Source organism: Tamandua tetradactyla, chromosome 6 (genome assembly GCF_023851605.1).
Source record: "Tamandua tetradactyla isolate mTamTet1 chromosome 6, mTamTet1.pri, whole genome shotgun sequence".
NCBI lineage: Eukaryota > Metazoa > Chordata > Mammalia > Pilosa > Myrmecophagidae > Tamandua > Tamandua tetradactyla.
The window spans coordinates 27,288,875-27,316,072 of record NC_135332.1 but is presented as its reverse complement, the minus strand read 5'-3'; the positions used below and the strand labels follow the sequence as shown (position 1 = coordinate 27,316,072).

Below are 27,198 nucleotides of genomic sequence, written 5' to 3'. Positions count from 1 at the left end.
AAGCGCCCCTCTCCATCCCCACTCCCAGCCTCCACCCCGCGGCTGTGGGCAGGCTGAGGCTACATCTGCCCAGCCCATAAGACGGTGTCTTTCCCTGGGCCTCTGAGTCCTGGTGCTTAGGCGTCTCCACCTCTGTCTCTCGCAGTTACCATGGTGATGGGGTGCGTCCCTTACCCTCTGCAGGATCCTTCGTGCCCAGCGGAAAACCTGGTAAGGAGCTGAGCAAACCCGAGCCTCCGCAAGCCTTTCCCCTGGGGAACGTGCCTACACAGCAGGAAGGGGAAAGGTCGCCGAGTACGAAAAAGGGGATTCTGGGGGTGGGGCCGCTGGATGAAGTCTTGCTGAGGCGGGTGTGGCGCACTCCGGGCCTGAGACTGCCCCCCGGGAGCACCAGGGTTTCGGACGCTTCGGGCCGAGGTGAAATGGAACTGCTGGCGCTGAAGAGCCAGACCTGGGGGCCGAGGTCGCCCCATTGCAGGGACGAACCGTGCCGCCACGCTGGGAGCCACTGCTGCAGGGGCGGGGAGAGCCGTGTGGGCGGCGCGGGGGCGGTTACCCTCCGGCTGGGAGCTGGGGGAGGGGCTTAAGACAGCTGGGGGCGGAGCTTAAGAGGCGAGAGGCGGGATGCGCGCGCCAGGAGCGGGCCAGGGCTTAAGACGGCCGCGGGGCGGGCCGCGGGGCGGGGCTTCGGGCGACTGGGGCCGGCTTTGGGCTGGTTTCCTGGGCGGGTCAGGCCTTTCTCACCCTGGAGACCAGCAGAGGCTGGTCTGTCCACCCACGGGTGGTTCTTTTCCAGGCTGAGGGAGAGACTGAGCCCCTGCCCTGAAGGAGCCCCCAATCCAGGCAGCTACCAGTGTCTCTGACTGTTAGGATATTTAGCTGATTACTTCCCACCTCTCTGTCAGCTGGGTCGGGCCCTGGTTTTTGACCGACTCCTCGGATGGCTGCAAGACTTCTGGCAAACTCCACCCCATGCTGGCTGGAAACATCTACCTGCCGGGGGCTGGGCATGGTGAGGGTCTGGGCAGGCAGTACCTAATGAGATGGGCCTACTGGGTTAGGCCCAATGGCACCAAGCAGGTCCGACAACATAATCTGTGAGACCTGGTGCAAAATGGGCACATTCTTCAAAACTTACTAAGAATTATTATTCAAGATGGCTGTGGGCGAGCACTAAACCACACACAGTGGGCCCAGTGCCATTGCACAGGTCACACTCCCAAACCAGCCCTGGTACCAAGCTACAGGCACAGTGAATCAGGGCCCAAACCCTGGCGTTCCCTCCTCCAAGGAGAGGCAAGCGGTGCAAGCCCATCTATCCCTGCCCATTTTCCCCAGAAGAAATGGAACATACCTCATCCTCTCCTGGGGGAGAGTGAATCTGCTGCTACTCCCAGCAAGTCAGACCCAGTTCCCAGAACTGCCTTACAATTCCCAGGCCTACCAGAGGGAGAGAGGGCACAAGCCCTCTCTTGTCTCTCAAGCCCTCGCTTGTCCTTTACCCTCTGCAAAGCTGAGCCAGGAGCAGCTGCAGGCCATGTCTGTGGAAACGGGGATCCTGCCCCGATGGATGAAGCTGGTAAGAGGTCTTGGGGTTGTAGGATACAGGTGGGGGGTGATAGTAGGATCAAATTGAATTTGAGCACTACAGGGGATCCTGGAGTTCATTCAGCTCCACCCCCTCACTCACGGATGAGCACTCTGAGGCCCAGAGAGGGTAAGAGACTTCCCCAGGGCCACACAGCTCCTGGCAGAGTTCACAACAGAACTGGGGTCTCCAGATTCTTAACCCATGCCCAGTTCTGCTTGACTCTACCACTAACAGGCAGAGAGGCTAAGATGGGACCAGAAGCTGAGATTTAAATTTTTACTACAGACTACATCTGTAATTGGCAGCTCCTCAAATGCAAAGCATCCTGTGATGTTGATTCTCCACTGTGCAGATTGAGACTCTCCTGGACCAGAACTTCCTCCAGGGGAAGGTAGGGCCCTTCCGTCTTCACTGCAAGCTGCTCAGCGACTTCTGGGATGAGGAGCTAAAGGGGATACAGGCCCTGATGGGACTCTACTGCCTTCTACACCCAGAGCCCAGTGCCCTGCTGCCACCTGTGCCATCTCTACTGTCCTTGACATCTTTCAGGTGCTGGCCAATGACACCTGGCTGTCTTGCTACTTTTTCCACCATGGATTCCCAGTCCTGGCCCAACAAGCCCTGGGAAAAGCAGAGTGGGGCTTGGGGCTGTGCCGGGAATGCTGGTGAAAATGGAGAGGAACTTTGCCTCCAACATTGGTTTCAGTTGACAAAGAAGGCTTCTCTGGGTTTGGACTGGGGGCTGGCAGTGGCCTGCTTGCCTGCACCGGCCTGATGGGTAGGGGGATCATCACTGGAGGCTTGGAGATAGTCAGGGCTGACAACTTGGAGTTTGATGCTGAATTTGATGCAATCCAAGCTGAACATTAGTGTCTGCTCAGTCAGGAGTTAGGGGGTGTCTTGGGCTCCAAGACTGATTTGGGAATTTGGGAGGAAACCTCAAAAATTTGGGGGGGATAAGAAAGGATTCCAGGTTTATACTCTATTTAGAAAGTGGAAATTGTGGAAGTATAGCTTACAATCTAAAACCTGCACCCCAAAACTTTCAACCTCCCAAGTGAGATATAAAACATCACACCCTTGGGGAACGTTCTTCTGGCCTCTCTACCAGACAGCCATTCCCTGTGCCCCTTCCAGCCTGACGTCATCTCTAACCTTCTCATTGCCTTTTATTTAGGGGAGGTCTGGCAGTCTGTAAAGGAACCATTTCCCCCAGATGCTCCAGCCATCCCACACCCTACAAGTGGGCTCCATTATTTTGTCTCTGCCTCCTGAACCTTCTTTCTGCCCTCATACCTCCTAGAATGCAAGCTCCTTCTCATTCTTGTCAGGGTCAATGATTTCCACCCTTTGAAATTCCAGTAGCCTACTGGAATTTTACTCTTCGACCCCTTCCAGGGGGGAAAAACAACAATAATAGAAAGAAAAATGGGTAAGAAAATAATTCCCTGTGCCAGTGTCTATCTATCTGTAGTCTGCAGTGCACTCTGTGGGTCAGAGGGACAGTATGTTCTGCAAGAACAGGTGGTTGGAGCTTCCTCTCCTAACTCAGGTCCCTTCCCTAACCCCCATCTCCCGTCAACTACACACAAATCATAAACTTGGTCTGCAGGAAAGGGATGATTCTCGCCCATGACGTGCTCCAAGTGGCCAGCAGAGGGCAATAGAGCAAGGCTCAGCCACCTGCCTGTAAAGGGCTTCTCCATTCCCTGCAGAAGCACCCTGGCACTGGCTCGTTATTAAGTTGCTTTTAACTGACTTAAAGAGCTCTTACATGTTGAGTCTAATTTAAATCTCTTCCAGAGCAGTTTATATTCTGTTCCAGAAGTCCCTAACTTAGGAAAAGGAGCCTGTGGACCTAAAGGCATTCTATGACCTTTCTATCCCTAAGACTTGGAGCAGCGGGGGACGAGAAAAAGAAAGGGTATCTTGGATTCTGGGAGAGAGGAGCAGCACAGGGACAAGCCTAGACACAGATATTTGCACTCCAAAGGCACGAAAGGAATGAGGAAAGACCTTCAACCTGGCTGGCCCCAGAAGCCCTTGTGTCTCCTTTCTGTTCTGAACCTCAAAACCCCCTGCTCAGAGCAGCCTTAGGCAGTCTGGGGGAATGGTGCAATGGGGCAGAATGAGCACAAGCTGGTACAGTGCTCCGAGTTCAGAGTGAATGGTGAAGGAGAAGAGTAATGAAAGAAGTGAGGCTTCTGAGTCAAAGTAGAGAACATGGGGTGGGTGGACTTTTGGGGGCTTCAGGGAGCGGAGATAAATATATCGCTTGTCGAAACCAATGCTCTCCAGATCTTTGGAGGATGGGCTGGGCTGGGTACCTTGGCCCGCAGCCAGTGGTAGAGGATAGACACTAAGAAGAAATTCCCAGGAGCCTGACGAAGGAACTGGTGGGCTGGTTAGCACCATGGGGATGGGGCCACCTTCTCTGGAGCTGAAGAAGGGATGGGAGATGGCACGGTCCTAGGATGAAGTGCTGCAGTGGTGTCACATCAAGGTGCTAATGAAGAGATACAAAGCGGACAACACAGATCCAGGAAAACAGAGAGATGGAGAGACTACAACTCATTCAACACATTTCTGCCTGCATGTGTGCCTGTGACTGAGGCCAATTAATGACAACGTTCCTACATGCCAAGGTCCTCCTTTGGAGGAGGAACGTTTGATGAAGGTGGTGTTAGAACTGTTGAACTGAAGGAAGTAGATCGCCAGGGTGGCTCAGGAGGAAGAGAAGCAAAAATATCAGGAGCAGGGACCAGAGACCCAGCAGGGGCAGGGGTTTGTTTTGTTTTAAGACAGAAAAGAGAGATTGGGAGACAGCTGTCATACTGAATGGGACTTTGGGGACACACGTAGAGTAATGATGTCTTTGGGGAGTTTTGCTGTGTGGAATGGTCTAATCTCCCCATTCACCAAGCTCCCCTCAAGAAACCTCCACAGATGTGGCCTCTCTCTCCAGCCAACACAACAAGCAAACTCACTGCCCTCCCCCTCTCTACGTGTGGGACATGACTGCCAGGGGTGTGGACCTTCCTGGCAATGTGGGACAGAAATCCTAGAATGAGCTGAGATTCAGCATCAAGGGATTGAGAAAAACCCTAGAATGAGCTGAGACCTAGCATCAGAGGATTGAGAAAACCTTCTCAACCAGAAGGGGGAAGAGTGAAATGAGACAAAGTGTCAATGGCTGAGAGATTCCAAACAGAGTCAAGAGGTTAACCTGGAGGTTATTCTTATGCATTAAGTAGATATCATCTTGTTATTCAAGATGTAATGGAGAGTTCCGGAGAAGATGGCGGCTTAGTAAGACGTGCGGATCTTAGTTCCTCCTCCAGAACAGCTACTAGGGGAGTAGAAACGATACAGAACAGCTCCCAGAGCCATGACAGAGATCAAAAAGACAGTGTACCCCATCCTGGAATGGCTGACTGGCTGAGAGAACCCGTTCCGGTGAGATCGCCGAGGGGCGCGGGCTTCACCGGGCGGGGCGGCCGGAGTTCCTCCCTTCCCCCTTCCCGGGCCAGCTGGGAGAATTGGACAGGCGGTCCCCTCAAGCTGCGGCAGCTGGCACCCACACCACGTGCAGCCCCCTGGACCAACTGAGAGAATTGGATCGGAAATCCCCAGGCCGCGGAGAACGGTGACGGGGGGCGGCCCCTTCCAAACACATGACTCCCCGTCCAGCTGGGAACAGTGCACTCTCCCGGGCCGCAGCGGATGGCGCCCTCCCGCCACGCCTGGCGCCCCAGGCCGACTAGGAAATTCGGATGGGCGCTCTCACGGGCTGCGGCGGCCGGCGACTCTCCCCGCATTAGGACCCTGGGCCGGCTGGCACTCTTCCAAGCCACTTCAGCTGGCAAACCTCCCCGACGGCGAGAGTTTTCCAAAGTTAAAGGACCCACAGCACCTTCTACTGGTGGGACCCGCAGACAAATGTGTGCCACGAGCGCCACCTACTGGGCAGGATAAGAAAAACAGATCCCAGAGATTTCACAGAAAAATCTTCCAAATTGTTGGGTCCAGCACCCAGGGAAATCTGACTAAATGCCCAGACGCCAGCAGAAGATAACGGATCACACTCAGAAAATTGAAAATATGGCCCAGTCAAAGGAACAAACCAATAGTTCAAATGAGATACAGGAGCTGAGACAACTAATGCTGAATATACGAACAGAAATGGAAAACCTCTTCAAAAACGAAATCGATAAATTGAGGGAGGACATGAAGAAGACATGGGCTGAACAAAAAGAAGAAATAGAAAAGCTGAAAAAACAAATCACAGAACTTATGGAAGTGAAGGATAAAGTAGAAAAGATGGAAAAAACAATGGATACCTACAATGATAGATTTAAAGAGACAGAAGATAGAATTAGTGATTTGGAGGTAGGAACATCTGAATTCCAAAAAGAAACAGAAACTATCCGGAAAAGAATGGAAAAATTTGAACAGGGTATCAGGGAACTCAAGGACAATATGAACCGCACAAATATACGTGCTGTGGGTGTCCCAAAAGGAGAAGAGAAGGGAAAAGGAGGAGAAAAACTAATGGAAGAAATAATCACTGAAAACTTCCCAACTCTTATGAAAGACCTAAAATTACAGATCCAAGAAGTGCAGCGCACCCCAAAGAGATTAGACCCAAATAGGCGTTCTCCAAGACACGTACTAGTTAGAATGTCAGAGGTCAAAGAGAAAGAGAGGATCTTGAAAGCAGCAAGAGAAAAACAATCCATCACATACAAGGGAAACCCAATAAGACTATGTGTAGATTTCTCAGCAGAAACCATGGAGGCTAGAAGACAGTGGGATGATATATTTAAATTACTAAAAGAGAAAAACTGCCAACCAAGACTCCTATATCCAGCAAAATTGTCCTTCAAAAATGAGGGAGAAATTAAAACATTCTCAGACAAAAAGTCACTGAGAGGACTTCCGGAAAAGATGGCGGCTTAGTAAGACGCGCGGGTCTTAGTTTCTCCTCCAGAAAAGCAACTAAAGAAACAGAAACAACACGAAACAGCTCCCGGAGTCATGACAGAGACCAAAAAGACAGCGTACCCCATTCTGGAACGGCTGAACGGGCAGGGAGAATCTGCTGCGGTGAGATACCTGAGGGGCGCACGTTTTCCTGGCCGGGGCGGCTGGCGACTGGGGTCCCCTCCACGCATGTGGCTCCCCGGTCTGACTGGGAACATTGGATAGCGGGGCCCTCCCGTCACGCTTGGCATCTCGGGCCAGCTGGGCAATTTGGACCGGCACTCCCCCAAGCTGCGGCCAGCGACCCCCGCCTCCATGCACGGTTTCCCGGGCCGACTGCCCCGCAGACAAACGACCGCCACGAGCGCCACCTACTGGGCAGGAAAAGAAAAACAGAGCCCAGAGATTCCACAGAAAAACCTTTCAACCAGCTGGGTCCCACACCCAGGGAAATCTGATCAAATGCCCAGACACCAGCAGAAAATAATGGATGACGCTCGGAAAATTGAAGATATGGCCCAGTCAAAGGAACAAACCAATAGTTCAAATGAGATACAGGAGCTGAGACAACTAATGCTGAATATATGAACAGAAATGGAAAAACTCTTCAAAAACCAAATCAATAAATTGAGGGAGGACATGAAGAAGACATGGGCTGAACAAAAAGAAGAAATAGGAAATCTGAAAAAACAAATCACAGAACTTGTGGGAGTGAAGGACAAAGAAGAAAAAATGGAAAAAACAATGGATACCTACAATGGTAGATCTAAAGAGACAGAAGCTACAATTAGTGAACTGGAGGATGGAACATCTGAATTCCAAAAAGAAACAGAAACTATAGGGAAAAGAATGGAAAAACTTGAGCAGGGGATCAGGGAACTGAATGACAATATGAAGCGCACAAATATACGTGTTGTGGGTGTCCCAGAAGGAGAAGAGAAGGGAAAAGGAGGAGAAAAACTAATGGAAGAAATTATCACTGAAAATTTCCCAACTCTTATGAAAGACCTAAACTTACAGATCCAAGAAGTGCAGCACACCCCAAAGAGAATAGACCCAAATAGGCGTTCTCCAAGACACTTACTAGTTAGAATGTCAGAGGTCAAAGAGAAAGAGAGGATCTTGAAAGCAGCAAGAGAAAAACAATCTGTCACATACAAGGGAAACCCAATAAGACTATGTGTAGATTTCTCAGCAGAAACCATGGAAGCTAGAAGACAGTGGGATGATATATTTAAATTACTAAAAGAGAAAAACTGCCAACCAAGACTCCTATATCCAGCAAAATTGTCCTTCAAAAATGAAGGAGAAATTAAAACATTTATAGACAAAAAGTCACTGAGAGAATTTGTGACCAAGAGACCAGCTCTGCAAGAAATACTAAAGGGAGCACTAGAGTCAGATATGAAAAGACAGAAGAGAGAGGTATGGAGTAAAGTGTAGAAAGAAGGAAAATCAGATATGATATATATAATACAAAAGCCAAAATGGTAGAGGAAAATATTATCCAAACAGTAATAACACTAAAGGTTAATGGACTGAATTTCCCAATCAAAAGACATAGAATGGCAGAATGGATTACGACCCAGCAATACCACTGCTAGGTATCTACTGAAAGGACTTAAAGGCAAAGACACAGACGGACATTTGCACACCAGTGTTTATAGCAGCATTATCTACAATTGCAAAGAGATGGAAACAGCCAAAATGTCCATCAACAGACGAGTGGCTAAACAAACTGTGGCGTATACCTACAATGGAATATTATGCAGCTTTAAGACAGACTAAACTTATGAAGCATGTAATAACATGGATGGACCTAGAGAACATTATGCTGAGTGAGTCTAGCCCAAAACTAAAGGACAAATACTGTATGGTCCCACTGATGTGAACCGATATTCGAGAATCAGCTTGGAATATATCATTGGTAACAGAGACCAGCAGGAGTTAGAAACAGGGTAAGATAATGGGTAATTGGAGCTGAAGGGATACAGACTGTGCAACAGGACTAGATACAAAAACTCAAAAATGGACAGCACAATAATACCTAAGTGTAATGTAACTATGTTGGAACACTGAATGAAGCTGCACCTGAAATATGGTTTTTTGTTTGTTTGTTTGTGTGTTTGTATCTTTTGATTTTGTTTTTTTTTTCCTTTTTATATATATATATATATATATTTTATTAGTATTATTATTTTAATTCTCTTCTCTATATTAACATTCTATATCTTTTTCTGCTGTTTTGCTAGTTCTTTTCCTAAATCAATGCAAATGTACTAAGAAATGATGATCATACATCTATGTGATGATACTAAGAATTACTGAGTGCATGTGTAGAATGGAATGATTTCTAAATGTTGTGTTAATTTCTTTTCTTTTTTTGATTAATAAAAAAAATTAAAAAAAAAAAAAAAAGTCACTGAGAGAATTTGTGACCAAGAGACCAGCTCTGCAAGAAATACTAAAGGAAGCACTAGAGTCAGATACAAAAAGACAGAAGAGAGAGGTATGGAGACAAGTGTAGAAAGAAGGAAAGTCAGATATGATATATATAATATAAAAGGCAAAATGTTAGAGGAAAATATTATCCAAACACTAATAACACTAAATGTTAATGGACTGAATTCCCCAATCAAAAGACATAGATTGGCAGAATGGATTAAAAAACAGGATCCTTCTATATGCTGTCTACAGGAAACACATCTTAGACCCAAAGATAAACATAGGTTGAAAGTGAAAGGTTGGGAAAAGATATTTCATGCAAATAACAACCAGAAAAGAGCAGGAGTGGCTATACTAATATCCAACAAATTAGACTTCAAATGTAAAACAGTTAAAAGAGACAAAGAAAGACACTATCTACTAATAAAAGGAACAATTCAACAAGAAGACATAACAATCATAAATATTTACATACCGAACCAGAATGCCCCAAAATACGTAAGGAATACACTGCAAACACTGAAAAGGGAAATAGACACATATACCATAATAGTTGGAGATTTCAATTCCCCACTCTCATCAATGGACAGAACATCTAGACAGAGGATCAATAAAGAAATAGAGAATCTGAATATTACTATAAATGAGCTAGACTTAACAGACATTTATAGGACATTACAGCCCACAACAGCAGGATACACCTTTTTCTCAAGTGCTCATGGATCATTCTCAAAGATAGACCATATGCTGGGTCACAAAGCAAGTCTTAACAAATTTAAAAAGATTGAAATCATACACAACACTTTCTCGGATCATAAAGGAATGAAGTTGGAAATCAATAATAGGCAGAGTGCCAGAAAATCCACAAATACGTGGAGGCTCAACAACACACTCTTAAACAACGAGTGGGTCAAAGAAGAAATTGCAAGAGAAATTAGTAAATACCTCGAGGCGAATGAAAATGAAAACACAACATATCAAAACTTATGGGACGCAGCAAAGGCAGTGCTAAGAGGGAAATTTATTGCCCTAAATGCCTATATCAGAAAAGAAGAAAAGGCAAAAATTCAGGAATTAACTGTCCACTTTGAATAACTGGAGAAAGAACAGCAAACTAATCCCAAAGCAAGCAAAAGGAAAGAAATAACAAAGATCAGAGCAGAAATAAATGAAATTGAAAACATGAAAACAATAGAGAAAATCAATAAGACCAGAAGTTGGTTCTATGAGAAAATCAATAAGATTGATAGGCCCCTATCAAGATTGACAAAAAGAAGAAGAGAGAGGATGCAAATAAATAAGATCAGAAATGGAAGAGGAGACATAACTACTGACCTCACAGAAATAAAGGAGGTAATAACAGGATACTATGAACAACTTTACGCTAATAAATACAACAATTTAGATGAAATGGATGGGTTCCTGGAAAGACATGAACAACCAACTTTGACTCAAGAAGACATAGATGACCTCAACAAACCAATCACAAGTAAAGAAATTGAATTAGTCATTCAAAAGCTTCCTAAAAAGAAAAGTCCAGGACCAGATGGCTTCACATGTGAATTCTACCAAACGTTCCAGAAAGAATTAGTACCAATTCTCCTCAAACTCTTCAAAAAAATTGAAGCGGAGGGAAAACTACCTAATTCATTCTATGAAGCCAACATCACCCTCATACCAAAACCAGGCAAAGATATTACAAAAAAAGAAAACTACAGACCAATCTCTCTAATGAATATAGATGCAAAAATCCTCAATAAAATTCTAGCAAATCGTATCCAACAACACATTAAAAGAATTATACATCATGACCAAGTAGGATTCATCCCAGGTATGCAAGGATGGTTCAACATAAGAAAATCAATTAATGTAATACACCATATCAACAAATCAAAGCAGAAAAATCACATGATCATCTCAATTGATGCAGAGAAGGCATTTGACAAGATTCAACATCCTTTCCTGTTGAAAACACTTCAAAAGATAGGAATACAAGGGAACTTCCTTAAAATGATAGAGGGAATATATGAAAAACCCACAGCTAATATCATTCTCAATGGGGAAAAATTGAAAACTTTCCCCCTAAGATCAGGAACAAGACAAGGATGTCCACTATCACCACTATTATTCAACATCGTGTTGGAGGTTCTAGCCAGAGCAATTAGACAAGAAAAAGAAATACAAGGCATCAAAATTGGAAAGGAAGAAGTAAAACTATCACTGTTTGTAGACGATATGATACTATACATCGAAAACCCGGAAAAATCCACAACAAAACTACTAGAGCTAATGAATGAGTACAGCAAAGTAGCAGGTCACAAGATCAACATTCAAAAATCTGTAGCATTTCTATACACTAGTAATGAAAAAACTGAGGGGGAAATCAAGAAACGAATCCCATTTACAATTGCAACTAAAGGAATAAAATACTTAGGAATAAATTTAACTAAAGAGACAAAAAACCTATATAAAGAAAACTACAAAAAACTGTTAAAAGAAATCACAGAAGACCTAAATAGATGGAAGGGCATACCGTGTTCATGGATTGGAAGACTAAATATAGTTAAGATGTCAATCCTACCTAAATTGATTTACAGATTCAATGCAATACCAATCAAAATCCCAACAACTTATTTTTCAGAAATAGAAAAACCAATAAGCAAATTTATCTGGAAGGGCAGGGTGCCCCGAATTGCTAAAAACATCTTGAGGAAAAAAAACGAAGCTGGAGGTCTTGCACTGCCTGACTTTAAGGCATATTATGAAGCCACAGTGGTCAAAACAGCATGGTATTGGCATAAAGATAGATATATCGACCAATGGAATCAAATAGAGTGCTCAGATATAGACCCTCTCATCTATGGACATTTGATCTTTGATAAGGCAGTCAAGCCAACTCACCTGGTACAGAACAGTCTCTTCAATAAATGGTGCCTAGAGAACTGGATATCCATATGCAAAAGAATGAAAGAGGACCTGTATCTCACACCCTATACAAAAGTTAACTCAAAATGGATCAAAGATCTAAACATTAGGTCTAAGACCATGAAACAGTTAGAGGAAAATGTAGGGAGATATCTTATGAATCTTACATTTGGAGGCAGTTTTATGGACCTTAAACCTAAAGCAAGAGCACTGAAGAAGGAAATAAATAAATGGGAACTCCTCAAAATTAAACACTTTTGTGTATCAAAGAACTTCATCAAGAAAGTAGAAAGACAGCCTACACAATGGGAGACAATATTTGGAAATGACATATCAGATAAAGGTCTAGTATCCAGAATCTATAAAGAGATTGTTCAACTCAACAACAAAAAGACAGCCAACCCAATTACAAAATGGGAAAAAGACTTGAACAGACACCTATCAGAAGAGGAAATACAAATGGCCACAAGGCACATGAAGAGATGCTCAATGTCCCTGGCCATTAGAGAAATGCAAATCAAAACCACAATGAGATATCATCTCACACCCACCAGAATGGCCATTATCAACAAAACAGAAAATGACAAGTGCTGGAGAGGATGTGGAGAAAGAGGCACACTTATCCACTGTTGGTGGGAATGTCAAATGGTGCAACCACTGTGGAAGGCAGTTTGGCGGTTCCTCAAAAAGCTGAATATAGAATTGCCATACGACCCAGCAATACCATTGCTGGGTATCTACTCAAAGGACTTAAGGGCAAAGACACAAACGGACATTTGCACACCAATGTTTATAGCAGCGTTATTTACAATTGCAAAGAGATGGAAACAGCCAAAATGTCCATCAACAGACGAGTGGCTAAACAAACTGTGGTATATACATACGATGGAATATTATGCAGCTTTAAGACAGGATAAACTTATGAAGCATGTAATAACATGGATGGACCTAGAGATCATTATGCTGAGTGAGTCTAGCCAAAAACTAAAGGACAAATACTGTATGGTCTCACCCTGTGAACCGATATTCGAGAATAAACTTGGAATATGTCATTGGTAACAGAGTCCAGCAGGAGTTAGAAACAGGGTAAGATAATGGGTAATTGGAGCTGAAGGGATACAGACTATGCAACAGGACTAGATACAAAAACTCAAAAATGGACAGCACAATAATACCTAATTGTAAAGTAATCATGTTAAAATACTGAATGAAGCTGCATCTGAGCTATAGTTTTTTTTTTTACTATTATTATTACTTTTATTTTTTTCTCTATATTAACATTCTATATCTTTTTCTGTTGTGTTACTAGTTCTTCTAAACCAATGCAAATGCACTAAGAAACGATGATCATGCATCTATATGATGATGTTAAGAATTACTGATTGCATATGTAGAATGGTATGATTTCTAAATGTTGGGTTAATTTCTTTTTTTCTGTTAATTAATAAAAAAAAAAAAAAGACGTAATGGAGAGGCTGGAGGGAACTGCCTGAAAATGTAGAGCTGTGTTCCAGTAGCCATGTTTCTTGCGGATGATAGTATAATGATACAGCTGTCACAGTGTGACTGTGTGATTGTGAAAACCTTGTGTCTGATGCTCCTTTTATGTATCTTGTCAACAGACGAGTAGAACATATGGAATAAAAATAAATAATAGGGGGAACAAATGTTAAAATAAATTTAGTTTGAAATGCCAGTGATAAATGAAAGTGAGGGGTAAGGGATATGGTATGTATAATCTTTTTTTTTCTGTCATCGTTTTATTTCTTTTTTCTGTTGTCTTTTTATTTCTTTTTCTGAATTGATGCAAATGTTCTAAGAAATGATGAATATGCAACTATGTGATGATATTGAGAATTACTGAATATATATGTAGAACAGAATTATATGTTAACGTTTAATGTTTTTGTTTGTTTGTTTTTAATTTTTTAATTAATAAATAAATTAATTTTAAAAAAAAGAAAATCTCCAGTAAAGATCTGCCTTACTTTCCATGGTTTTTGAGATCAAATTTGGATTTCTTTCAGCTGAGTCATGATGGAGCATGAAGGCTCAGTTTTATTTCTGTAATGTGATGTGGGGTATGTGTCCAAATACGCATATACCCCATGCACAGCTATACATCAAGAGTCTTGCTTGTAATTGTCTTAATTTGACATCTAGAGACCTGACCATGAGTCTAAAGTCTCCTTTAAAATTCCTTCCAGGCAGGGACTTAAGAACCAGATCTGAGTCACCCATGATGAGATGTCTGAATTCCCATGGCAGACAAGCATCTTGAACTTTTCCATGAATTTTACTAAGCCTATTCCTTGGTATATATATATATGTGTATATATACAATATCCCCTGAGGAGCAGAGCTGCTGAACACTGCACAGAAAACCATTCTCTCTGTCTCCATCTCTGCCTACACAGACATATGCTAGAGTGGAACCATAGATATATGTATGTAGCTAAAAGAAATGGACTGAGGTAAGAATACATGGATTGAAAAACAGGAAGATGGAGGAGAACTTTTCAGCTGCTCTGCTCTCTGCTGGGATCTGTGAAGCTGCGGGGCTTCTTATCCCTTTCTCCCACCAACCAGACCTCATCATGAATCCTAGATTCTTCCGATTGACCTTATCAATGACCCAACAGTGATGCCTTCCCTCATTACACACACACACACACACACACACACACACACACACACACATACACACATGTACACCCACTTACTTCTCCCTCGGCCTCTCTCCTGTCTGCCCATCAAACCAACCTTTAACTGCTACCTCTCTGTGGGCCCTGACTCCCCCACCCACCCACGCTGGCACCTGTCTGGCACCTTTCCCTCCTCCTCCTCAGTCCTGCAGGAGGCCAGGGCCCGGGGCCTGGGGCAGGGCACACGTGGAACAGGTTGATGCTGTTCTCCCGGAAGTGGAACAGGAGGGGCTGAGGTCACTGGGGCAGGCGGGTCCCTGAGCCTTCATCCCTCCTCCACAGAGGCATAAAGCAGCCTGTCCCCGTGAGGAGCAGCCACACTCTCAACCTTCCAGACCCAGTGAGTCCAGGCCCTCACCCCAGACACCGCTGCGGGACAGGACCCAGCACTGTTCCCTGGTGAGAACTCGATGACAGCAGGGGGTCTTGAGGGATGGAGGGGAGGCAAGTGGGACAAGAAGGACTTAGGACTACCCTCAAGGCCACTGAGGTAGGTATCCTGATAGGCCTTGGGGAAAGGAAGTTTGAGGTGGCCCTGCGAGCCCCTGGTGGAGAGGGCCCGAGCCCTTCCCAGTGACACTCAGCTGGCGCCAGGAGGCCGTCTTGTCACCTCCTGGCCCTCCCAGGCATGAGCTGAGAACAGTGCATCGGAGCTCATGGGATTGGCAGAGGGGCCTGTGCCCTTGCGCATATGCCTCCTGCCTCCCTGCCCCCGTGAGATCCCCACAGGGGAGGGGAGGCTGGTCCGGGCCAGCTGGTTGTGTCCTCTTTCACCCACGGGGATAATCCAGCTGTGTCAACTGGATGCCCAGACAGAGCACCTAGACTTGAACCTCAGAGACAGAGAGGAGGCCGGGGACAGGGAACCTCAGCTCTCATGCAGCTTTTACCCCAGCGTGTGTCTCCAGGTCCACATTCATTCATTGGTTCATTTGTTCTTTCCATGCGCATTGGCTAAGCTCCAACTCTGTACCTGTGCTTGGTGCTGATGCTACAGGAATGACTAAGGCCCAGTGCCTGCCCTCTGGGGGTGGGAGTGGGGGTGGGGGGTGGGGGTGGGACACTGTCAAGTAGGCGAGAGAGTCAGGGGAACAGATAATAACAGCAAGTGGCAGGTGTTTCCCAGGCAGATGGACGAAGTGCTTTGGGAATGCAGGGTGGAGTCACTAACTGCTTGAAGAAGTGAGGGAAGGGGTCACAGAGGAGGTGACCCCAAACTGAGTCTTAAATGAGAAGTAGAGTTTCTTCCGATTGGGAGGGTGTTCCAGGCAGAAGAGGCAGTGTATGCTCAGGCGAGGAGCATGGAAGTGCCTGGGGCAACTGGGCAGTTCCTGAAGGGAAGTGGGTCAGGAGTTGGGCACGAGTCCAGGGCACAGGCCACTGTCATGCATCCCACCCAAGGAGAGGACAGCTGGGGGCAGCTTCCCTTCCCTGGCATCCCCAGGCCTTTGCTGACACTGTTCTCTGGGGAAAATGAGGTTGGCAGAGCGGTGTGAGAGGAAGTTTTGCTTCCGCTGCTAATGAAACAGAACTCCTAGCTCTGGGGTCTATGGGGAATGTGGAGTGAGAAAGGAGTCCCTGGCAGAGAAAGGGGAGGCCAGCTGCAGGCAAGCTGTTTCATCTCCTGAGCCCTAGAGCTCCCCTCTTCAGTGAGGCCTCCTCTGCTTCCTTTCAGTTCTACAAATCCAGGCATCCTGAAGAGCTGGCCTTCCCCAGGGCCAGGGGACATCCCTGCCAAGGGCCTTGCCATGTCCTGGTCACCACAGCAGCTGTATTGACCCTCTCTTGTCCCCCTGCCACAGACACTATGACCATATTTGAAAATGTCACCCGGGCACTCACCAGACAGCTGAACCCCCGCGGGGACCTGACCCCACTCGACAGCCTCATTGACTTCAAGCGCTTCCACCCCTTCTGCCTGGTGCTGAGGAAGAGGAAAAGCACCCTGTTCTGGGGAGCCCGGTACCTCCGCACTGACTACACCCTCCTGGATGTGCTTGAGCCTGGCAGCTCCCCTTCAGGTCAGCCTCGGGCCTGGGGTTGGACACTGAGGGATGGGAGGCCCCAAAGCTCCCTCTGCCCAGACACGGTCAGCTATCAGCTAGCCGGAAGTCCTGAGCAGGAGCTGAGCAGGCAGGGAGGAGAGGGATGCACCCCCAGCCCAGCCCCTTTATTCTGTTCCCTCCTGCAGATCCAACAGACACTGGGAAGTTTAGCTTTAAGAATCTGCTGGATGCCCAAGTCAAGGGAGAGGTGGATGTGCCAAGGACGGTGAAGGTGACAGGGGCTGCCGGGCTCTCCCGGAGCAGCACCCTGGAGGTTCAGACACTCAGCGTGGCACCTAAGGCCCTGGAGGCCTTGCAAGAGGAGAGGTGAGAGTGGACAGGGACAGGGGCTGTTGGGATGGACGAGGGACAGTGCGCGGAACCAGTGCTTTGGGCCTGGAGTTGAGGGACAGGGCCCTCACACTGACCCTCAAGAGGGTAGCATTTGAAAAATGACCTTTCTGGCCTATGGCCATAAGCAGGCCATTTCCTAGCCACTCCTCCCCAGCCTTCCAGTACCTCCATCACCACCTCCCTCCCCTCATGCACATGAGGATGAGTGTGTTCACACCAGCTTGCTGTGTGACCTCGGGAAATTCACTTCTCTTCTCAGGACTTGTTTTCTTTCCTGCAAAATGATAGGCTTGAATGATAATCTCTAAAGTTCTTTGCAATTCTAGGGTTCTCTGAAGTGAGCCAGTAAGGGAAGAGGTCTTGCCTTCTCTCCACTGTGGCTTGAGCACAGTGGTCTGCTCCCATAAATGAAATAGTGTGTCCCAGAACACACACTAGGCACTGCCCCGAGCAGCACAAGGGGTGTGGCAGGTGCAGTTTTGATACTGGGTCCCTCAGATGTTTGACTTGACAGCGGTAGCTGCCATTTAAGTGGTTAAATAGTAGTTGAAAGGAAGCCATGAGGACAGGGGGTGCAGGTAGGAAGGACTGGGGTGCTTAGACATTCATTCAATAAACATTTATATAGTTCTCGCTGAGTGCAAAGCACCCTACTACACACTGGGGTACACCTAAAACATCTTTGAGAACTTTACAATCTAGGAGTGGTAAAAACATGCATCAGTAGCTATAGTCCAAGGCAAGAAAGGGAAAATGCCACAGGAGGGGCTTGTCTAAGTTTTGTGATGGATCAGAGGTACTTCTTGCTGGAAAAAAATCAGAGAAGACTTCTCAGAGGAGGCAGCCTATGATCTAAGCTATGAAAGATGAGTAGAAATCGGACATGCAGGGCTGGGAGAAGGCCATTACAAAGGTTCACCTTAAGGAGAATCTATAAGGGACCATGAATAGCCGGTTTAGCAAGAGCAGAACAGGTATGAGTGGAACAAATGGAAAACATAGGTTGAATCCAGATCGTGAAGGACCCAGGTTCCAGGCCAAGGTGGTTGAACTATTCTGTAGGCACCAAGGAAACCCTGACAAAGCGTTGATGTGTGTCATGACTAATCTGGCCAGATACAGGAAGTGCGTCAATAAAGAAAGTAGGACAGGGTTTTGAAGAAGACAGACCTGGTAAGATGCTGTTCCATTATCTATCAGAGATGACATGAGCCCTAAGCTTGGGAAGTGCAGGTGAAATGAAGAGGGGAGAATGGATGCAAGGCCTATAGGGAGGCGAGATAGAACCAGCTGGACTTGGTACCTTTAACAGAATCGGGAAGACAGAGATTTGAAGTTTATTTGGAGGGAAAGATTGAGTGCCTTTTGAACATTTTGAGTATGTGGTGCCACTGAGATATCAGCTGAGCATACTCAAGGGAGAGTTGGAAGCAAGGGCCTGGAGCTCAGGAGATAAATCAAGGTGAGGATTCATAGATGGCAGTCAGCAGCATAAAGATTAAAACTATAGGAAAAAGGAAAACTGTCAGGGGGAGTTCAGAAAGCAGAGGAGTGAGAACAGAATTTTAAAAACATAAAATTTCAGGGAACCAGAGAAACTGGGAAAAGGGATGAGGACAGAAAAGTATGATTTGAAAGCCAGGAAGTTAAGACTTGAAGCAGGGTGAAGTAGTGTAATAGGAAGTCAAGAGAAGACAGCTGCATGGCGGGTCTGGACAGCAAGGTCTAATGTTGCACAGAGGTAGGGAAGGTCTCTGGGTTTGGTGGGCAGGAGGGCATTACTATTTCAGTTAAGTAGTGGAAACAGAAGCCAGATTATAAGGAATGGAGTAGCAGACCATGGGGAAGTAAAGACAATGAGTATGGGCATGTCTTTGGAGCAATTTGCCAATGAAGTGGAAGAAAGAAACAGAACGGTAATTGAAGGAGGAGGAAGATCAAAGATCAACTCCATTTTTTTAGGGTCAGGGACATGTTTATATTTGTAAGCAAATGGAGGGGAGAACTGATTTTAGGAGCAATAGAGAGGATAAGTGGTGGAAAGAAAAGATCCCAGAAGGGTGAACAGAGCTAAGAGAGTAGAAAGAGAGGGGAATCCGCCCCTGAACTGAGGAAAGAAGGAAGAAGGAAGTTCACAGGAGGGCCTGGGCTCTGCCACATGATTATGCCTTTATCTCTCAACAACCCTGTTGGTAGGTATCATTATCCTCATTTTATAGATGAGGCAACCAAGACTTCAAACAAGCTGCTCTGCTAGTAAGCAGTAAATCTGGGTTTCCAACCCCAATCTTACTCCACAGGCCTCACTCTTTCCCTGACATCACAGTGTCTAGCTCCTAGGAATGAAAGGAAAAAAGAGAAGGGCAAGACCCAGTGCAGGGAGGAGCCCTGAAGGGTTCTCTTATGTTTCTCCTTCCACAGAAAGCTGGCAGCAGAGCACCCATTCCTGAAAGAGATGCAGAGTCGAGGCGAGAACCTGTATGTGGTGATGGAGGTGGTGGAGACCGTCCAAGAGGTCACTCTAGAGAAAGCCGGCAAGGCCGATGGTTGTTTCTCCCTCCCGTTCTTCGCCCCGTTGGGTCTACAGGTATGGCTCGCACACATGTACACATGCACACACTCACACTCGGCCTCTCCTGAGAGGCTGAGTTAACTTTGCCCGGACAGTGCCCACCCAGGGTACCGAGAAGGACCCCATCATTCTTCCACTCTTCAAGATCCAGGCCCCAGCTGGCCAGATACAATCTCCCTCTCTGATCAGTGGCACCCAATGTGTGCCAATCCCTGTGCTAGATGCCGAAATATCAGGGAGGGAGAAACTCATAGTTATGGTAAGGAAGAGAAACATCCTTGCTCTCAGGAAGTTCTCAGCCTCGTGGAGAAGACAGATGCTTGGAATAATTCCTGCTTGAAAAATTCAATGTAAATAAGTAAAGCTGTACACACCTATATCTATTTGTATAAATATTCAAGACATGAGTTGGAGCTAGTGGTAGGGGTTAGTCATGGAAGACTTCCTGAAAGAGGAGAGCATGAGACAGATGGCAAAGAAGGAAGAGCCAAGGCCTGGGAGGAAGCTCTAAAGATGGGACAGCTCTAAGATGACACAGACAGGTGATGGAGCAGGTCCACCCAATTCCTGTCATGTGTCTGACCCAGGAAGACATTGAAGGGATGATCAGTGGAAATGAGTGGAAGGGCTTTAAAGCCCAGTTCATGGAACCGAGATTGTGTGGAAAGATGAGCAGGGATACCATGAAGGGTTCCCATCTTTTCATCTCCCAAAAGGCTTCCAGGCCTGGTCATTCACCTGCCTCTCCACCCCACATTCCCACATCTTCTTAGGATATCTGTAGATTCATGAATCCTCATTGTCTATCCTAGGGATCCATAAACCACAAGGAGGCCATAACCATCCCCAAGAGCTGCGTCCTGGCCTTTCGAGTGAGACAGCTGATGGTCAAAGGCAAAGATGAGTGGGGTGAGCAGAGAACAGCACCGTCTCCACACAAGATGAGAATTACCCTCACCAAAACCAAGACATCCTGGTCCCCTCTTGTGGTGATGTCAAGGAACAAGTGAAGGAGTGTTTTGTGTTGTGGTCCACTTGAAGGCCACAGAACCACAGGAGCTGCTCTGGGGAAGGGGGAGATGGGACTCCTGGGTCCTGTATGTTAGGGACTGTGTTAGCTAGAGGAAAGGGGTACAAAGATGAACAAGTGCGGCCTCACCTCTAGAAAAGTCTATGGCCAATAGAACAAAACGGATTTAGGCACTGGTACTATAATGATCATAGGAGAGTATTTACAGAGGAAGAGATGTTTACTTCTAGCAATGGAGCTAGAACAGGAGATAAGGGGAGGCATTTGAGGGGCAGGGTCCTAGCCCTTGGTTGAGCCCATGGGCCTAAGACTAGAAAAGGAAGGGTGAGGCAACTCTAGAGTCCTCCAGCTCTCACTTTCTTGTTCCTTACAGATATTCCACATATTTACAATGACGACATGCAAACCTTCCCTCCTGGAGGTGAGTGGAATTGCTTACTGGCTCCCCACACTCTCTAACATTATGACATTATCCTCTAAAACCTTCTACCCTCTCATATCACATACTATTATCCCCTAAGGAGCAACTAGTTTTGCTTTCCAAGCCCTTACAAATATCTATCCTCAACTTTTAAAAAGACAAATAGAGACAGACAGACAAATAGAAAGAGACCAGAGGCACAACTGGAAGCAGAAATAAGACTTGGAGACAGTGAGTGTTCTAAAAATGTACAGGTGGATATGCTGACATAACTTCCATGTGTTTTTTAATGATCGCCGATAAAATTGCCTTGGCAACTGCTCTAGATTAAAAAGCAGAAATAGGTTTCATGCTGACCTACGTGCATTGTTTCTGTCTTCAGAAAAGACAGAAGAGAAGTTCATCCGTAAGTATTTCTTTTCATTCCATTGCAACTCTCCTGACTCAGAATTCTAAAGTCCCAATGCTTCTTCTTCCTTCTCCTTGGCACAGACAGGGAGCATGGCAAAATGGGTCTCAATCATTTCTTAATAATTGTCCCTGAAATGCAACAGAAATTCCAATAGCTTAGGAAAAAGGATTTGAGGGGAGATGCCCAGGTCATCCAATGCCTCCAGCCTCTGCCTCAACGGTGTGAATATTATAACCTTTTCCCCACACATCTGCAGCACTGCCACCCAGCAGCTGGAATCAGAGCCACTGAGTCAGTGATGCCAATTGGATCAGACACCCCTTCTCATGTTGCCTTGGCTTTTCTCCTGACCTATTCCTGCCTCCCAGGAATGGGGCAGGAGTGTCCTTAGCATGCCTGGGATTTCCCAGGGGACAGGGCATATTTCCCAACCCTCTTTAGTGTCTCTCTTACCTCCTGGTTATGGTTAGGCTCTGAAGGATTACATTCTTAACGGTTTTTTTTTTCTTCTCTTTTTTCTTTTATCATCAGTTATCCAGGCATCTGATACTGGTAAGGAATTTTGTGACATTTCCAGATATCCCCCTAAGGCTTTGGCAGTGGGAGAAGCATGGGGGCAGAGAGCGCAAAAGACAAGGGTGGGGACCAGGGATTGGACACACTTCCAGGAAACCACTCTCTCTAAAGCAGGCTGGATGTATTCCTAGAATGCCAACCCCCTGGAGGTCCAGGTGATGGCTCAAGCCATCCCTGATCTACGCACATCCCTGGATACAGACCCACCGGCCTCTGGAGTATTCCTACCCTGGCCTTCATCCACTAACCCAAGTCATTCTTCTTTGTCAACTAACTCATAAGGAGGGCAAATAGACCTTCCCTCTCAACTACTAGGTAGAATCTTAGAGAAAAGGGGATCCATTGTCTACCGATACAGGATGGGACCAGGACCTCAGGGAGGATTTGCTGTTGGGTTAGATGATAATATGGATCCTGGCCCCAATACCTCTAATCATGACCTCCTTCCTTGGTAAGGAAAAAAGATAGGGCAAGCTCAAGCTGGGAGCAGAGCAGTGGACCCGAGGAGGGCTAAGTGAGGGGCCCTGCAGGGAGATGCTTACTGAGTGGGAGGAAGCCAGATGCAGGGCTGGTTGTTGGCTGTATTTACTGTTCACACAGGGGAGGTACACGAGGACTTCAGGACACTGAAAGAAGAGGTTCAAAGAGAGGCCCAAGAAATGGAGAAGCTGAGCCAAGTGGGGCGACGCTCCCTGCTCTGCTCCCTCAGCAAACTTCTAGGGAAGAAAAAGGAGCTTCAAGACCTTGAGCTCACGGTGAGGTCCTAGTGGAAGGGTGGGAGACGTGGGAGAAGGAAGATTTTTGGTAAAAGCCAATGGGGAGATCTGAGAGTTTCCAGGAGTCAATAGTGGATGGCTTCTCCAAAGCTGGGCCAGTACCCTTCAGACTTGTCTCCCCTGGAAAAGGGCAATCAATGCAGATGCAGCCAACACATATTCTCCCTCCTGATGGACAGAGGATAAGGAGCAGGCCAGAGGCTCTCTACTGGAAGGGAACTGGAACCTTCCCTTTCAGTGGTCCCAGGCTCAGGGACCAAGGAAACCAGGGATCCAAAACTTTTCAGGACTTGTTACTTTAAAAGACAAATAGGGAAATGGAGAGAGTTAACACATGTTGAAGACTCCCTATGTGCTAGGTACTTCGCTGGCCCTTTAACCTTGTTATCTTAAATAGCCACCTGTCTTTTCTCACAGCTGGAAGGGGCTCTAGACAAGGGACATGAAGTGAGCCTGGAGGCACTCCCAAAAGATGTCTTGCTATCAAAGGAGGCATCGGAAGCTGTCCTCTATTTCCTAGGAGCCCTAACAGGTAAGTGGGGAATAAGGTCTTTGTCTATGTGTGTTCTCTGTGATTGGACTATTTCTAAAATGAATGAATGCCAGGCAAATTATACCATGGTTTGGTATAATTTGGTAGTTTGCACATTTTTAAAAACTGGCTTCATTCCTAAGGATTCTCTTGGTCGTCTTGGACGGTCTGAGAAAACAGCCTGCTAATATAAGTTGAAAAATAACCCTAGTTTTATCTCCCAAACCTACTGAAAACTTCTGCAAATAGCTTAACTCATCACTTCGACACTGATACCTGTTAGCTTTAAGCAAATTTCAGAGGGTAATATCTCCTGATCTTGTCCCTAAAGCCTCCTCTTCTCTCTACATGAAACATTCTCCCACCTAGAAAAATTCCCTGTTCCTTCAGGTGTGAGCTCAGCTGTTTTCTCCCTTGGGAAACTTATCTTCAAATGGCAAGACCAAAGTAGATCCCTAAGCTGGGGCTCCATTAACACGTTGTAATTACAGATTATTTTCTCCTCCCTAATTGACTGCAAGTTCCTTGAGTGAAGGGAGGACGTTTTTCACCTAACACCCAGGAAGGTGTCTGGCATAGAGAAAGACATGCAACAATGAATGAATGAATGAATGAATGAACGAAATGAACGCTGACATTTTGGGAGTGCACCTTATGGGGTCTGTAGTGTTCTACACCAGCAGCACACACATCCTTTCTCTGCTTTTTTTCTCCAGAGCTAAGTGAAGCCCAACAGAAGCTGCTGATCAAATCCATGGAGAAGAAGATCCTACCTGTGCAGCTAAAGCTGGTGAGAGAAACAGCAGATGCCCAGAAGAGTTTGGGAGGAGACAGCTAGGACCAATAGAAAGATACAGATTTGGCCTAAGGACAGAACAGTCTAGAAGGCCCCTTGCCTATCCCAGGAGCTCATGCCCACTTCTCATTTCTCTGCATGTTGTTTCCTTTTGGTTACTTTCACAATGGGAGAAAGAAGAGAGAACTTTCAGGGCCCTTTACACTAGCCTCTTCCTCCTGCAGCTGCTGGTCTGGGTTTTGCAGCCTGATATTGGGCAAAGAGAAAAAAAAACAACAACCCTGCTTTGCTTATTTCTAGCCAAATTATTTGAGCAAATATTTTATTGTTTCTGGTCTTGAGGTTCAATTTACTCCTCTGCAAAATGGGGCTAAAAATAACTGTGTGTCCCACTGTACAGGGCTGTCCAAAGGCCTAGATGGAGGAATGGCTGGAAAACATTTGCAAATGAAAAGAGTTATAATAATAATAAGGGGACTGTAGTCCTCTTGGTAATTTTTGTGAATTAGGAAAGAGGAAGAAAGGTTCCTAGTTCTTTCTTTTCATGCTGGTTTGGTTCCTTCCAGGTGGAATGCACAATGGAACAGAGTTTCCTGCAGGATAATGAGGATGTCTTCCCCCTGCGACCTGAGCTGCTCTCCTCCCTTGGGGATGAGGAACTTACTCTCACAGAGGCCCTGGTGGGGCTGAGTGGCCTGGAAGTACAGAGATCTGGCCCCCAGTATATGTGGGACCCAGACACACTACCCCGCCTCTGTGCCCTTTACGCTGGCCTCTCCTTCCTGCAGCTGCTGACTGAGACCTCCTAACTTGCCTTTTCCTCCTGCTCCCTGCTTCCCTAATGCCTCCCCTACTTCATTGCACCAGGTCCTTAACACCTAAGAGTATTTAAGAAACACCAAACAGGTCATAGAATCCCTAGCTGAGAAGCAATTTCCACCTGCCCAACCGTATTTCCCCCTAGCTCTACAATCCTCTCTGCCCATCTACTGATGCTTAAATCCTCTAGAAGTAGAAGTTTTCAAGTTTTTAAAAACTATAAACCATTCCAACAAAAGGGGGGAAAAACATAAATTAATTTCCTACCCTAAACTCTTTCACTTGTACTTCCAAAAAACAAACTTTACCAGAATGAATGCAAAATATTATGTTACTTCAGATGAGATGTCTTTTGGTGTTTTCTCTTTAAAGAATATATCATAAAGAAACTCTTAATTTCTGCCAGGAAAAAAATAGACGTTATCATCCTCCATACAGATCATATGTACATGAATACTTACTTCTATACTGCCTCAGGCCTTCTGGGAAATGCTAGAAGAACTAAGAGGGTGTGAAAAAGGTCATCAAAGCAGCTTCTTTCAAAGAGGAAACTTTGGGATCCTCCGGACCTGTGTTGAAGGCTTGGGAAAGAGAAAGACGGAGAAATCCATGGTAGAAGCCGAAAACAAGAGTAGGACAACTTTCAAGTGTGTTTCACAATGAAAAGAAAATGCAGATGGGTCTAAAAAAGTAATGGAGCCCTAGAAAAAGACTGACTCCAAACAAAAAATAAATTGCAACCTGTCTCCTTACTTCACCCTTCTGTCTTCTGTCCTCAGTTCAGGGTGGTCGTGAGAGGAGGGACTGCGGGTGGACTTGGGATGCAGCCCTGCTAATGTGCATATTGCAATCACATGAAACTGCTAGGTTCATATGGTCCTTTTCTGCATAAAGCAGGGCTTTAACATCTTTCACCGATCTCTTTTCCTAATGCAATTTTATTGAGATGTATTATGTATTCACACACCATACGATCATCCAAATTGTACAATCAGTGGTTCACAATACCATCATGTAGCTGTGCATTCGCCAATCGACTCTTGAACATTTTCATTGCTCAAAAAAAAACCCAATAAAAATAAAAATAATGGGCGGGCCGCGGTGGCTCAGCGGGCAAAGTGCTTGCCTGCTATGCCGGAGGACCTCGGTTCGATTCCCGGCCCCAGCCCATGTAACAAAAACAAAAGAAACAAAATACAATAAAACAAGAAAATGTTTAAAGATGTTTCCCTTTCTTCCTTCTATCCTTCCTTCCTTCTCTCTGTCTTTCCTTTAAAAAAAAAAAATAAATAAATAAATAAAAAAAAAAATAAAAATAATGTAAAAAAGAACACCCAAGACATACCACCCCCTCCCCCTATTATTTATTTATTTATTTATTGTCTTTTTTCTTTTCTTTCCTGTCTATACACTGGATAGAGAGAGTGTCAGTCACAAGGCTTTCACAGTCACATGATCACACTGTGAAAGCTATATAGTTACTCCATCAGCTTCAAGAATCAAGGCTATTGGATTACAGTTCAACAATTTCAACTTATTTTCCTCCAGCTACTCCAATACCCCCCAAATTGAAAAGTATATCTATATAATGCATAAGAACAACCTCCAGAATGACCTCTTGACTCTAGTTGAGATCTCTCAGCCACTGAAACTTTATTTTGTTTCATTTCTCTTCCCTTTTTCTCAATCCCATGATGCCAGGGCCAGGCTTATCCCAGGGGTCATGCTCCACATTGCCAGGGAGATTTACACCCCTGGGAGTTATGTCCAACGTGGTGGGGAGGGCAGTGAGTTAACCTGCACAGTTGGCTTAGAGAGAGCGGCCACATCTGAGCAACAACAGAGGTTCTCTGGAGGTGACTCTTAGGCAAAATTATAAGTAGGCTTAGCTTCTCCTCTACAGGAATAAGTTTCATAAGGGCAAACCCAAAGAGCAAGGGCCTGGCCCATCAGATTGGCAGTTTCCAATGCTTGTGAGACTATCTAGTCTTTGCCAGTTGGGGAAATTTAATATTTCCACCTTTTCCCCCACTCCCTCAAGGGGAATTTGCAAATATTTCTAATCTTCTGCCCAGATTACTCTGGAATGTACAAGGAGGGGCCAAGATGGCGGCTTAGCAATGTGCACGTTTTAGTTCATCCTCCAGAACAACTACTAAATAACCGGAAACAGTACAGAACAGCTCCCGGAGCCACGTCAGTGACCAGACACACAG

At 45.7% G+C, this 27,198-nt stretch overlaps 1 protein-coding gene and 1 long non-coding RNA gene across 7 annotated transcripts in view; one reads left to right on the top strand and one right to left on the bottom strand.

The window, feature by feature from the left end:
* Positions 1-1,523: 1,523 nt before the first annotated feature.
* On the top strand, positions 1,524-25,734 carry GSDMA (gasdermin A). Of its 2 annotated transcripts, XM_077164500.1 has the most exons (13): positions 1,524-1,579; positions 1,944-2,140; positions 14,932-15,048; positions 16,452-16,670; positions 16,841-17,021; positions 19,470-19,635; positions 20,433-20,529; positions 21,024-21,071; positions 22,015-22,035; positions 22,660-22,814; positions 23,253-23,367; positions 24,084-24,157; positions 24,730-25,734. In XM_077164500.1, exons 4-13 carry the CDS (start codon positions 16,457-16,459, stop codon positions 24,970-24,972), a joined length of 1,314 nt encoding a protein of 437 aa, XP_077020615.1. In that variant the 5' UTR covers positions 1,524-1,579; positions 1,944-2,140; positions 14,932-15,048; positions 16,452-16,456; the 3' UTR covers positions 24,973-25,734. The 2 variants fall into 2 exon arrangements, with proteins under 2 accessions (XP_077020615.1, XP_077020616.1); XM_077164501.1 differs by lacking the exons at positions 1,524-1,579; positions 1,944-2,140 and adding an exon at positions 14,313-14,418.
* LOC143687493 (uncharacterized) overlaps positions 1,848-27,198 on the bottom strand; it is a 39,417-nt gene continuing 14,066 nt past the window's right edge. For 3 of the 5 annotated variants that reach the window (XR_013177553.1, XR_013177554.1, XR_013177555.1), the window contains one exon: positions 1,848-2,036. This is a non-coding gene — a long non-coding RNA (uncharacterized LOC143687493). Of the gene's footprint in view, positions 2,037-2,887; positions 2,983-21,431; positions 21,612-25,443; positions 25,564-27,198 lie in introns of those variants that run through there. The other 2 variants (XR_013177557.1, XR_013177556.1) reach the window with 2 other exon arrangements.

Coding starts and splice junctions, on each gene's coding strand:
- GSDMA (XM_077164500.1), top strand. CDS start 16,457: ATGACCATATTTGAAAATGTCACCCGGGCACTCACCAGACAGCTGAAC. Junction 21,072..22,014: donor GCAAACCTTCCCTCCTGGAG/GTGAGTGGAATT, acceptor TTTTATCATCAG/TTATCCAGGCATCTGATACT. Junction 23,368..24,083: donor TTTCCTAGGAGCCCTAACAG/GTAAGTGGGGAA, acceptor TTTTTTCTCCAG/AGCTAAGTGAAGCCCAACAG.